Source organism: Felis catus, chromosome B1 (genome assembly GCF_018350175.1).
Source record: "Felis catus isolate Fca126 chromosome B1, F.catus_Fca126_mat1.0, whole genome shotgun sequence".
In the NCBI taxonomy this organism is placed as follows: domain Eukaryota; kingdom Metazoa; phylum Chordata; class Mammalia; order Carnivora; family Felidae; genus Felis; species Felis catus.
In genome coordinates, this window is record NC_058371.1 from 126,735,547 (window position 1) to 126,749,864 (window position 14,318).

Here is a 14,318-nt window from a genome sequence, read left to right on the forward strand (position 1 = left end):
AACACATTTTGGGAAGAAAAGAATCATAAGAATCATTTCCTTAATTATGGACATTTAAGTGTCTGGCTCAGGGTCAAGTAAATGAAAACCAAATCTCCTGATACTCCAATCTAACCACTATACAGTAATACCAACAATCAGAAACAACAGTAATGTTGTGACAAAAATATCTCCTGGTATACAGTTACATGTCTCTGGGTCAGGAATACAGTTATGAACACACATAAGGCATATGTTTCCTACCTCTTTGTAAGTTGCATTAAAAAATAAAAGTTGCTTAGGTTGGTCAAGATAATATTCCAATAACTATGGCTTCACATGCCCTTTACTGATAATGGATTATGATGTTCACTGACATCAGTCCAATGAACACACTGATGGGAATATATCCTAAGTAATAAATTTCAGTTTATTGAGAAACAGACAATATTAAGCACATATGATCTCATCTGTGCTCCATATTATATTTTTAAGGGTAAAGGGAGAGTTAGAAACTATTAAAAAGGGTGTGAAAATACAACTTATGTTCATGAATGCTTTTATTAAAGATATTATGGATTTAACAGCAAATGAAACAGCCGATCACTGAAGACACATTAACACAGAAAACTTATGAGAAATCCATTTTGAGAGATTTTTAAAAGGTAGTATTTCCAACAATCTAAGTGATTTGGGTCCTGCGATGTAGGAGGTAGTAATAATATTTGCAGATTCCTTCTAGCCCCATTATACTAAAATATACTGAATATATTCAATGTACCTTCAAGATTGGGTAAACCTACTCAATCGTGAGTTTCAGAATCTATAATATCTAAAGACTGCTTTGAGAGCTTCAATACTCTTCTAACTCCAGAGGACTATATCACCTTAGCATCTTAGCAAGTGAGGATGCCTCGAAAGTATAATCTCCAATAATTACCAAGTCTGTGATTTATAAATAAGTTTATTTATAATGATATTTACATAATAAAAACAAAACACATGAATCCCACAAGTTATACAAAGAAACTGATGTATAATAAAAACAGCAAGATAGACTGACAGGCAAAATTTTAAAGAAAGATTTAATAAAGAGTTAAATATCAAATAGACAACTTTACTTCTTCTAAATTTCACTTTGTCACCCACACTGAATTGGAATTGAACAATGGCTCTCTCTTCAGGAGGTCCTGTACTGGAAATTCTGGAAACTGATAAGTTATATTTTGAGAAGTGTTTAACGTTAATGACCTATTTCCATGCAGTACCTATCGCTGCCTTAATGTGAAGTCACGTTCAGTCTGCTTTGAAGTGAAATAGCCTGCTAATCTGTTCTGCCAGGCTAGACAAATGTTACCCACATTTTGCTGATACGTGGAGACGTGGCAGGAATAAACTACTATTTAGAGAGTAAAGAGAACTGGAGCAGAAGTGACTGGGCAACAGTTTCAAGAGAAGCAAAAGCCAGGAGAGGGAAATCAATGAAAACATGCACAAGAATAGGCAGAGTAATAAGCACAATTAGTGCAGTTGGGAAATGAACAGAAGGAATTAATCCAAGGAGCAAGATAAGGGCTTCTTCAGTTACTATTCACTGGAAAACAACTTAGTGCCTAGCCAAACAAATTCGTTTTAACAGAAGTACTTGGAAGGACCTGGGGGTGTTAGTATATGGAATGCCACCTTTAAATTCAGGTTGAGTTCTTGTTGACAGTGGTGAACATCTGCTTCAAATAGCAATAAAATGAAAGCTATATAATCTATACAGCTGCATCCTTTAAACTAACAAAAAAAGAACTTCAAAGGAGACAAGAAAAACAAGACATAAGCATTGTCAAATAAGGCACATGTAAAAATCTACACACATTATCCAGTGAAAGACAATATATATATATTTGGAGGTAGAAATAATTACAAAAATACTGACATTTCTAAAGCATTAGCATATTTGTTACAAACAATCACCAACTAATCCCCATTCAGAAAACTGTTTTGTAAAATGATTATTCAACATCTTCAGGACTACATTATTTGTGGCTTTTTGTTTGAAATTTCACATGTGAGCATCTGGAGAATTCAGTTAGTGGCAAAAAAGTTGTCCATACTATGAGAAATGTAATATGGAAATTATAAAAAGTTATAAATGTTCATAAACCCCATGGTCATCATAATGTAAATGTCCTTGAGTGCACCAAGTTGATATTTCCTCATCAATTAGGAATTCACAATTCTTAACTTCACAGGCCCATTGACGTTTTTAGTAATGTGGCTATATCTGCTGGCATACTCCCTTCATCACCTGCAGGTCAGAAAGCAGCATTAAAAGTTTCATAAAAATATTTTATGAAATATATTTTCTCTGATTCTAACTTTGGTGAATGCCTCATTGTTTTTCAAGGCCCCGTTTGTCTCAGTGTCACTCCTTGTTTAAAAACCTACGCAAAGCCCTATGTGTATTTAAGGCTACTTCCTCTGTGCTAACGTTCATGCCAGCACAGCCATCTATAGGCTAGGCTCTGATTTCACATAAGTAATATCTAAAGATACACAGGTATTGATCTGGATGACATTCTATTCATACAGTACACAGTATTTTCTCCTCAGGTTATTTGGTGAAAACCTTCATGTAACAAACTGAAGAGTGGAAACAAAGACAACCAAACAGAATCATCCATCAACACCCTTATTTTCAGTACAAAGATACAATCACTGGCTTAGACTTAAAACTGGCACATCTAAACAAAATAGTGAATATGGCATACCAGCTGAAGAGTAAAGTGCCCATAACTAAAATAACCCTTTCCCAATGTTTTCCCCATATTAAATGAGACTCCAGTATCTAGACACTTACCCAGTTAGTATTCAGGATTTTCTACAGTGGGAAAACATCTTGTGTCAAGGTGGTGTAGAATCTAGTTATCCTTGATTAACTCAATGAGTCACTCAGACTGTTTTTAGATGAACTGATTAAAGTGACAATGGTATACAACTATTTGTAGATTTTTAGTAATGGATAATTTTAGAAATCAGATATGGCTAAAATGCAGCAAAACTAATCACTTTTCTCTCTCTGTCACACATACACACTCTAGTTATAATCTAAAATTACGAGAGTACTTTTACCTACTCTTCTCCTTTTAGCAAAAAACATATGCACAGAAAGAAAAACTGTTCCACAAACTATCAGGGAGCTCACTGACACCCTTGCTTTGAAACGCATCCACAGACTTAACAATAGCCCATGAAATCTAAATTGAAACTGGTCCCAAATTAAGTGAGCCAAGTAAATAATCAGATCCAGAAGACAGTAAGACAACAAAGTTACAAACATGTAAGACAACAAGACTGTAGAAAATTCAGTATTCTAGGAATTCAGGAAGAGGTAGAAAAAAGCAAAGGGTGAGGAAACTCTTCTAAATTTGAAGATACTAATGATATAATGCAATAAAATGCAATGTACGAACTTTGGATCCTTTTTTTTTTTTTTTTTTAAACCTATAAGAGACTTTAAGGGGATAACTGGGAAAAATCCAGATATGGGCAATATATGATAATATTTGGAAATTACTGTTAATTTTTTTGGATGTATAATGGTACTGTGGCAACTGAGAGGAAATGCTGAAATATTCAGAATGAAGTGTCAAGTCTACAACTGACTGTAATGGTTCATGAGTAAAAGAAGCTAGATGAAGCAAAATGTTTACAACTGTTAAACTCACTTATACTATGCTTTCAACATTTTTGCATGAAAATTTCCATAATAAAAGTTTTAAAAGGTAGAAAATTTATTAATATAATCACATAAAGAGGTTAAAGAAAAATCACACACACCCCAAAACCATAATTCTTATTCTAAAGCAAGGGTTCTCTGACTTTAGTTTGGATCAGAAACTCCAACCAGATTATTGAGTTCCAGTCCCAATTTCTGACTGAGTAGGGCTGGAGTTAGGCTTAGGAATTTGCGTTTCAAACTGGCAATTTTGCAGGTGATGCTGCTGTGGGTCCAGGGGCACTGCACTCTGAGAATCACTAAGGCAAGCTCTAGAAATACAAAAATCTGACAAGCATTTCTGAGAGGAATCATGGTACTTAATCTTTCAGTTTCATGGGAAGAGGGGCATACAAACTGTTAACATAAAGCATAGACACAATTATAAATATACTCTTTGTTTACAGTGGAAAAGAACCTTACTGTGAGAGATGAAAAGAAGGGTACATGTACTCTCATTAGGTCAGTGTCAAATTATTTAAATGAAATCAGAAGCAAAATCATAGTTTAGAGAGTAAAGACATTATTGTATCTTTAGCCTACCAAATAAAACACATACTGGGAAAAATGGATACACAAATAGCTAAAGCTCTTTCTTGTTAAAACAAGACAAAGGAAAATTTCCTACAGAAACGAAGAGTGATAATGGGGGAATGATTCTTTAATTCTGAACATCTTAAAGCTAACAGCCTAAAAGCATAGCTGAAATAAGTTGCTATTTTAACAAATACTTGATGTGAAAACACAGGTACAATTTTAGACTAAACAAATTTATGTAAATATAAACAATTTACATGAATTATGACTAGACATGACTGAACACACACTGGTCTCACCTGAAATACAATTAAAATGCTAAAAAAAAAAAAAAGTCCAGGGTACCATACAAAAGAGAACGAACAGTGGAGAGAAAGCTGTCAAATTTTGGAAGATGAAGAGCAAATGGAAGAATGGAAGCGGACTTTAGCAAAACAGACAAAGCAAAAACTTAAGTGTGTGCAGGTAGGAAATGCAGGAAGGTTACTTCACATTCACAATCCTTTCCTTGCCTCTCAAAGCTCAAGAACATGGAGGTACTACATGGCTTCTAAAAGATGGGGAATATACAGAGCTAAAACAGGTTGCAGAATAGGATACCTAAAGCCTGTGCAACAGAGCCAGCCATATACAAATGAAGGTTTATTCTTTGGAAAGTTTGAATCTGAAGAATGCTGGACGTGGGGACAGTAGAAGACTGGAACAGCTTCTCCTTTGCTGTAAGAGTGCAGTCAGTAGGCTTACTGCATCTGCCACCATCCTCATTTCATAAAAGATTGGAAAGTATGTTTCTGGGGAAATGAACTAGCTCATGAGAAGCAACCTGTACACTTAAAGATAGTTGGAAGTCCAACAAACTGCTGAAACCTCAATTAACTAACTATGATGGTTCTACTTAAAGACTTCTCGTTAGAATAAAATCTACATATCTGGGTATGTGCTAACATTACTAAATGAGAATATTTAATTGTTTTCCTAAATTTGAAAAGATGCCCTAAGAAAACAATCAGGAAAAAATGCTGCCCTGCGGAATCTGTCTTATGCATTCACTCTATTGCTTTTGCTACATAATCTGAAATCAGCAAGTTGCCACCTCCACTCAAAGCCCAGTGATTAACTGTTAAGGTTATAATCGTCACAGTTACTTCTTACTCAAACTTGCTCTAATGCGTGCCTCCCCCCCCCCCAACCTGAAGCACCCGGAAATAAATACTACACAGGAAGGAGACATAGTAATTAATTCATCATATGGCTTTCTCGCTCTTAAAACAGATTAAAATATACTGAACTCTTATAATACAGAGTGCCCAGCAAAATACTGGGACATAGTAAATATTCAATGGAAGTTTGCTGAACTGAAATAAACTGTGATCAATATTAGTAATATCCTTATTAGAATGATAAAATAGCTTACATCCCATTAAATTTAGGTAAGATGTAAATGCATGCTAACTTGTGTTAAAGAAAGAATACACAGACTTATTTACTTCTATCTACCTAAAAAAAGTGGTCGCATGCTTTTTAAAAAGGACAATATGTCACTTTTATGGGGAACCTGGATGACAGAGTGAGAAGGAGTCTTGTCTGCCATTTCGTATCTTTTGAATCTTGAATTATGTGAATGTATTATCTTTTCAAAACTTTAAAATTATTCTTTTCAAAAAGGTCAAGTGAAGAGGGCTCTCTTAGAGGGTTCTTTGTAGTACCCAACAAACTTCAGTCTGAAATTACTAAATTTTGGGGGCTGTGGGGGAAGAAGCATCTTATTGCACTATAGTGCAGTAAGTAATTACCAGTCAAAATGAAATGTAAATGTTACAGTTCTTAATAAATTAATATTATGTCAGGCATTTTAAATCTTTGGGTTCATATATATTACTTATATAGTAAGTATATCATAAAACTGTGGATAAAATTACAGATCTAATTTTATTTGGGGGATATCTTGGTGTCAAGAGATAAGGGATGGAAGAGACAGAATTTCCCCAAATCAAACATTTATATCAGTTCTGTTGAAATAATCTTAGTTACTGCAGTACTTCTGAAATGAGTATGCTTATCTTCTACCATGCCATCCCTATACTGTATGCCAGGTAAGGATTCAGGCCATTTTTGCTAATTCCTTGCTACTGCTATTTTTCATACAAATACCGAAGTTTCTGCTTACAAACAACTTACCTTCATCTACTGTGGTCATATCTTGTTCTAGTTTCAATTTCTGTTGGTTAATTTTTAGCATGGATTCTTCAATTGTCCCTTGGCTTATTAATTTTATAACTAGTACTTCTCTAAAGAAAATAGAAAATATGTCCATTGGTTACTTAATATAAAATCTGAATATATATAAACTATATAAAACATCTTAGAGGTAAGAATAATGTGAAGATTGCGTAATAAATAGATCCCTAACTTTAAATTTCCTTTTATTCATATTACGTGGGATTAACATTTTCTGAGCGTGCAACTTCTAAACATCCTTTCTTATTGATCCAAGAAGACAGAAAGGTATCTGTACTCCAAAAATTACTAGTAAAACTTATTTCAACAAACAGTCTGGGTTCAGAGACAGATTCCATTTTAAAAAGGAACATGCTTTGCTCATCAGGTTCCAATAAATAATTCAGTACAAGAAGTAAGGAAGTATAGAAAAGTAAAAAGATTACACAGGAAGTTTTAGTCCCATAATAGGCACTGATAAATATTTGGTTCATAAATGATTTTATCAATGTCTTTTGGAAACATATACTCCACAGAGAAAATAATGATTACTGGCTACTCACATCTGACAGCAGAGTTGAATTACAGGTATTTTCACCTCCAATGTCAAAATGATCCTTCACCTAAAATATCTACAACTCAGATAATGTGCTTCCTAAAGGATAATAGAGTATCAACAGTATATATATTATTACGTCTATCTGGCTCTTAAATGGTCTAACAAAAAAAGCCTTTCAGTTACTAATATTTTTCAAATGAGCTGAACCATTGATAGTATTTTGTTTTCATCAAAATTGGGGTGGGGTGCGAGGTTATTTTAACTACTAGAAAGTGAATACATGACATAGTGAGATATGTCATATTCAGCGTTGCTGGTATGAAAGATATCAGCAGCCAGGCTTTGCCGAAAATAAAAAAAACTGAAGCAGAATACTGACAGACTATATTCTACTCTTCTATACAAATTAAACAGGCATTTGGTTAAAACTAAATTTCAATTCAAAACACTTACTTAGTCTGGCCTACTCTATGGCATCTATCTTCTGCTTGCTTGTCATTGTAAGGGTTACAGTCAATATCATGAAGTATAACAACATTTGCTGAAGTCAGATTTATTCCTAGGCCACCAGCTTTTGTTGACAGCAGAAACACGAAGATATCCATATCGGTATTAAACTCGTCAATTAGATGAATCCTGTCAGATAAATATATTAGGCTAAATTTCACTAAAATGTACACAATTAAAATTGAAAACAATCACACTACATGGAAAAAAACCTTGAAGATGTAAATACATGCTCCTGGCACTAAAGCACTTTTCCTGCAGTTATTTTACTGAAAGACCTTCTCGATTCACTAACTTCTTTTCCATATCATGTATCTTCCTACTAACTCTCACTTTAATTCAACTATTCAGGTTTGAGTAATCCTAATGGATTATTTTCTCCTTTGTTTAATGACTTCTATCTAAATTTTGTGTATGGCTTTTCAATCTCTGGCCTTCGTCAGCTTTAGTCTTCTCAGAAGTCTGTCAGCAGCTGCTCTTGATACCTTTGAACCAAGGATCTCAAGATCAAACTAGCAGGTGTTTGTTCTCTTTTAGGATGACTTCTATCTTTAACTCAGGGAAAAAAAAAAACCTGGCTGATAAAAAGCAAACCAAAAGAAATAATGAAGTGCAAACATACTATTAAAAACATTCTTTTTTTGTTTTGAAGACAATCTAATCTCTGGGTATTAAAAAAATAAACAACCAAACTTACTCAATTACTGTTAAAATACAAAAAGCCCAAGGTTTTAAAACAATCTTGGTTTAATGTAAGGTGCTTCAAGGCTTTGAATGAGTTTTAAAGGGGAAAAAACATTTTAAGGTACACAATTCCAATTAGATACTGAAATATATTTCTATGGAATTCAGATCAAAAACTTAAAAAAGGAAAATTTCCTTATCTTAACACAATGATTTCATATAACCACATGAAAGACTCAAATAAGACAATTCAAATGCTCTATACACATTTAAAATTCTAGCATTTACTCTTATTTGAAGGTGAAGTGGACAGAGATTTTTCTGAAACTAAAGTGAAGTATACAAACCTTTCAGAAATCTGAGTCTTTCCATCTAATCTGAGGTACCTATGCTGATGATGTTTTAAGAGAACCTCTAAAATATCCAGCATCATGGTAAATTGGCTAAATAATACAACTCTATCACCCTGTGAAAATACATATATGGATTAGATACATGGAAAAATAAAATGATATAAGCATATAATGATCAACTGCTTCTTTAATAAAAATCAAGTAGTCACAGCTAAGGTAAATTTCTTATTATAGATATAACAAGTTTATATATAAATAAATTATCTTAACTTCTGAACTTCAGACTTAAAACATAATTCTTAGTTTTGGTTTTTAAGGACAGTTAATGAAAACAACTACAAAAGTACTATTTGGATTATGATCTTAAAAATGCACACTATTTCACATAGAAACTAGAGTGGTAGTTAACTTCAAAATATCTTCAAAATAATTTAGAGGCAATCATACAAATAACCAATTATGTCATTATGAAATGACAAGATTACTTTTTAAAAGCAACTCTACTAGCTTCTTTTTTTTTTTTTTTTTTTTTCTGAGACTCAACAGAGGAAAAGTAATCAGGAAAACATATCCCCAAATATATCCCCTAAATGGTCAAAGCATTAGTTTCTAGAAAAATGTAGAACAGACACAGGCTACAACTTCAAGAAAGTCAAATCATGTCAGAATTATTTTTTAAAAGTTTATGTAATTGTAAAAATATAAGAGGAATAGCATTCTTCTTTATTACCTTCTGTTTCAATTCAGACAAGATGCATCCTAAAACCCGGAATTTTCCAGAATCTAAAATCAAGTCCATGTCTAACTGGAAGCTATTAATATGTCGATACTGTTTACAAAGTACATGTAATTCAAAGTCTGTCATAACTTCCATATCTTCAAAGATCAAATCAGGGTTAGCCTCACAATGTGTTGGTTCCTCAAAACAAAACAGAATACACACTTAAAAATGAAGCTAATTTATATGATCAGAACACTTGAATAAAATTGTTCACATCTGGTAAAATAGCTAAATACCACATGTCACCGCAACCAATTTAGCAAAGGAAAATAATACTCATTTTCTAGGTACAATAAAGAAGGGAAAGTCCTTATTGCTTTAGAGGTAACATACTGAAATATTCAGAAATGAAATAAGGTCTACAATTTGGTTCAATATAATCCTAAGGAGGGGTCTAGATGAAATGAGAGCAGTGTCATTCCACATAATAACTGTGTAAGAAAATGGGTGAAGGTTATATGGGTAGAGGATTTAATTACACAATTCTCTCTACTCTTACATGTTTAAAATTTTCTGTAATATATTTAAAATAATATAAACACATTTAAAACAGCAAATAATGACTTTTAACACCAAGATCTATAAAGAAGAACTATGGGTGGGTGCTAAGGGAGAATGAGGCAAAAACAAAGATTAATTAAAACTATAAACAAGGGGCACCTGGGTGGCTCAGTTGGTTAAGCAACCGACTCTTGATTCTGGCCCAGGTCATGATCTCAGGGTTCATGGGATCAAGCCCCACATTGGGCTCTGTGCTGACAGTCTGGAGCTACTTGGGATTCTCTCCTGCCCTCTCTCTCTGTCCCTACCCACCCACCCCCCACCCCATGCATTCTCTCTCTAAGTAAATATACATTAAAAAAAAAAATAACCTACAGACAAAATATAATAAAGAAAAAAATGAAGAAAACCAATGAAGAAAACCAATGCACTATCTAGGACATAAAATCTGAGGGATCTTTTTGGTAAAAAAAATAATAAAGAAGTGCATTATGGAAGTCTCGATTAGGAGCTGGCAGATTTTCTAAAAAGGGCCAGACAGTAAATATCTTAGGTAGGCTCTGTAGGCAAAATGATTTGTTTTGCAACTACTCAACTTTGCACTTGTACAGGCATAATGTTGCTTCACTTTATGTGTTTCATAGATAATGTATTTTTTAACAAACTGAAGGTTTGTGGCAACCCTGTGTTGACCAAGTCTATTGATACCATTTTTCTAAGAATATTTGCTCACTTTGTCTCTCTTGTAAGTCTTCAGATATTTCAAATTTTTTCATTACTGTTATATTTGTTATGATGATCAGTGATTACGACTTGCTGAAAGCTCAGATGACAATAGCATTCTTTTAGCAATAAAATATTTTTTAATTAAGGTATGCACACTTTTTTAGACATTATGCTGTAGCACATTTAGCTGACAACAGTACAGTGTAAACGTAACTTTTATTTTGTTAATTTTTACAAAATTGGTTTTTAACATTTTTATTTATTTTTGAGAGACATTGAGAGACAGAACATGAGTAGGGGAGGGACGAATAGAGAGGGAGACAGATAATCTAAAGCAGGCTGTAGGTTCTGTGCTGTCAGCACAGAGCCCATTGTGGGGCTCGAACTCACAGACCGCGAGATCATGACCCGAGCCGAAGTTGGTCGCTTAACCGACTGAGCCACCCAGCCATCCCTAAACATAACTTTTATATTCATGGGGAAACAAAAAAATTCATCTGCCTTGCTTTATTGTGGTGGTCTGGAATCAAGACTGCAATATCTCCAAGGTATTGAGGAAGTAGTCACAGACAAAAAAACAGAAACTAAAAGACTTGGTTAAACTTTATTTATAAAAATGGCACTACGGCCACAGTTTGCTGACTTCTGATACATACTGTCAGTCCTCTGGGGTATTATAGAAGTTCTCCACACTGTCTTTTTAAAAATTATTTTAATGTTTATTTATTTTTGAGAGAGAGAGAGACAGAGTGTAGCGAGGGAAGGGCAGAGACAGAGAGAGAGACACACACACAGAATCCCAAGCAGGCTTCAGGCTCTGAGTTGTCAGTACAGAGCCCAATGTCAAGTACAGGCTTGAACTCATGAACTGTGAGAGCATGACCTGAGCCAAAGTTGGATGCCTAACAACTGAGACACCCAGATGCCCCATCTTGACCTTTGTCTTAAAAATAAAAATGCAGGGGCGCCTGGGTGGCTCAGTTGGTTGGGCGGCCGACCTCGGCTCAGGTCATGATCTCACGGCTTGTGAGTTCGAGCCCCGCGTCAGGCTCTGTGCTGACAGCTCGGAGCCTGGAGCCTGCTTCCGATTCTGTATCTCCCTCTCTCTCTGCCCCTTCCTTGCTTGCTCTCTGTCTCTCTCTCTCAAAAATAATAAACAATATATTAAAAAAAAAAATGCAGGATGCCTGGGTGGCTCAGCTGGTTAAGCAACCAACTTCGGCTCAGGTCATGATCTCATGGTTTTTAGGTTCAAGCCCTGCATTGGACTCTCTGCTGTCAGTGCAGAACCTGCTTCAGATCCTCTGTCTCTCCCTCTCTCTGCACCTTCCCTGTTCATGTTCTCTAAATGAATGTTCTAATGTTCTCTAATGTTCTCTAAAATAAACATTAAAAGAAATTTAGGGCACCTGGGTGGCTCAGTTGTTAAGCATCTGACTTCAGCTCAGGTCATGATCTCATGGTTTTTGAGCTCATGCCCTGAATCGGGCAAGCCCCGCTTCTCTCTCTCTCCCTCAGTGTGCCTCATGTGATTCTCTCTCTCTGCCACTTGCTCACTTGCACTCTCTCTCTCAATAAATAAATAAAATACATAAAAATAAACATGCTTTTCTTAAGTATGGGGTCAATATGTTCGTTAGGTTTAATTTAACCTTATGTTGCTAAAGCTTAGTGCTAACATAATGTGAAATCCTTACCTTTAGCATAAGCTGAGACATTTCCTTGAGCTTTTCAGCTGTGTAATATTGGCGATGTAATAAAGGGTGATTGGCCATTTTTCTCAACTGCATCATTACATTGCACATCTCTGTATTTTTTTCTGTGATCCAAAGAACATGCATTAAACAAAACCCCAAAACCAGGAAACCCACTTTAGATCCTGTTTCTCCCCTCTCTGCCCCTCCCTCACATATGCATGCTCTCATTCTGTTTCTCAAAAATAAACATTAAAAACAAAAAACCCCACAAAACCCAAGCTGATGTTTGCTGAAATATACCTCAATGCAAACAAAAAGTTTATTTCTTCAAATTCGAACTATTTTTTTAAAAATGAGCAAATCCCACCATAACATGACTAAACAAAATGTAGCCCCAGTACAGATTATTTTTCACATGAAATTGTGAAAGTCAGATGATACCCATATTATTGATAGATTTTTTTAATCTGTTGAAAAGACCCAAATAGAGTTGCTCCTGTTTTTCTGACATTGCACACAATTCAATTCGATCTTTCTTGGGAGGTAGCTGCTTGAGAACCTGAGAAAGGAAAACAGTTTAAGCAGATCATTCAAATAAAGAAGAAAACAGATTTTTAAAAAGCAATCCTAATAAAAAAATATGCAAATAAGAATTACCTCTTCTTTTACTCTTCTGAGAATAAATGGTTTTATAATTTGTTTTGCATGTGCTATTCTCTCTTTTTCATATATGCTTTGCTCATCTGCTGATTTCTAAGTAAAAAAAGAACATATCCTTTTAGAAATTACTTATTTAAATGATCACAGTAACAACATTACATAACATGAAAATCATCCTCACTATCATCAGGAGTTATTTTCCACAGAAATGCACTTCATTCTAGATGGAATATCACAAGTCAACTCTGGGCTATAATCTACCTCTTCAAGCTCCATATGTATTTTGAGGTTTCATGTATTCTGCTAAGCTAACGAAACTGAACTGTTCTAGGATGGTGTTCAGAATCATTAAGTCATAACTAATGAGTCGTAACAAATTATACCAGGTCTCATGAAAAAGTGTGTGTGTGTGTGTGTGTGTGTGTGTGTGTGTGTGTGTGTTTAACAGGTTGGGGAAAAGAAGAGAAGAGGAAGAGAAAGAGAGATAGGTAGGAAACTTATGTTCTAGGTAGAAAGCTAGTGCTGGGGATGTAAACCATGTGGTCTAAAAGACAGGGATGGTTCCTAATCAAAACCTATTAATTTTGGAGAATTAAAGAAGTGGAATTTTGTTCTAAGAAGTGACAAAGTCCTTCATATTCTATAATCTGCTAGGCCATCAAGTGGGAGTGAATCCATTAGTGAAAGTTTAAAAGGCCATCAATTTGCAGTGGAAGACCACCATAGGAAATTCTTGGAAAATATGTGAGACTTGGGAGACAGTCAAAAATGTGTATAAACATTGCTGTACTAGAAAATTTAGGAGTCTCTGAAGATTATACTGTACTTTTAAGTTTGTTTGTTTATTTATTTATTTTGAGAGAGAGAGAGAGAGAGAGAGAGAGAGAGAGCGAGTGAGCACAAGTGAGCAGGGGAGGGGCAGAGAGAGTGTATCCCAAGAAGGCTCCATACTGTCAGCACAGAGCCTGATGTGGGGCTTGAACCCACAAACCACAAGATCAAGACCTGAGCCGAAACGAAGAGTCAGATACCCAACTGAGCCACCCAGGCAAATCCTGTACTTTTTCTAAGCAACAGGGAGAAAATTAACCAGACTTTCTTTTAAATAGAATTTAAGTGTAACTTTTAGAAATTGTTACTTTTGAATTTTATTTCAAAATATATTTTCCAGTATAGGAATTTTCTGGACATTCTACCTTTGTCCAGTTCTACAGTTTACCTATAAAGAAATGCTCCTAATTTACCTAATTTTAGTAAGGCAAATGCAATCATCAAATTTTCCACACAGATTATGTATCTGAGTTCTCCACTAAACTAAACCTGTCATTTCAGAAAATCAAGATATTAA

General features: G+C 34.7%; 1 protein-coding gene across 6 annotated transcripts in view; it reads right to left on the reverse strand.

Moving 5' to 3' along the window:
* Window positions 1–927: 927 nt before the first annotated feature.
* SMARCAD1 (SWI/SNF-related, matrix-associated actin-dependent regulator of chromatin, subfamily a, containing DEAD/H box 1) overlaps window positions 928–14,318 on the reverse strand; it is a 78,856-nt gene continuing 65,465 nt past the window's right edge. For all 6 annotated transcript variants that reach the window (XM_019829235.2, XM_019829237.2, XM_006930958.4 and 3 more), the window contains 8 exons: window positions 12,968–13,063; window positions 12,752–12,869; window positions 12,311–12,432; window positions 9,336–9,524; window positions 8,600–8,718; window positions 7,515–7,697; window positions 6,464–6,573; window positions 928–2,278 (listed from right to left, as the gene is read on the reverse strand). In XM_019829235.2, coding sequence (XP_019684794.1) covers window positions 2,217–2,278; window positions 6,464–6,573; window positions 7,515–7,697; window positions 8,600–8,718; window positions 9,336–9,524; window positions 12,311–12,432; window positions 12,752–12,869; window positions 12,968–13,063 — 999 coding nt within the window. In that variant the 3' untranslated portion in view covers window positions 928–2,216. The remainder of the gene's footprint in view (window positions 2,279–6,463; window positions 6,574–7,514; window positions 7,698–8,599; window positions 8,719–9,335; window positions 9,525–12,310; window positions 12,433–12,751; window positions 12,870–12,967; window positions 13,064–14,318) is intronic.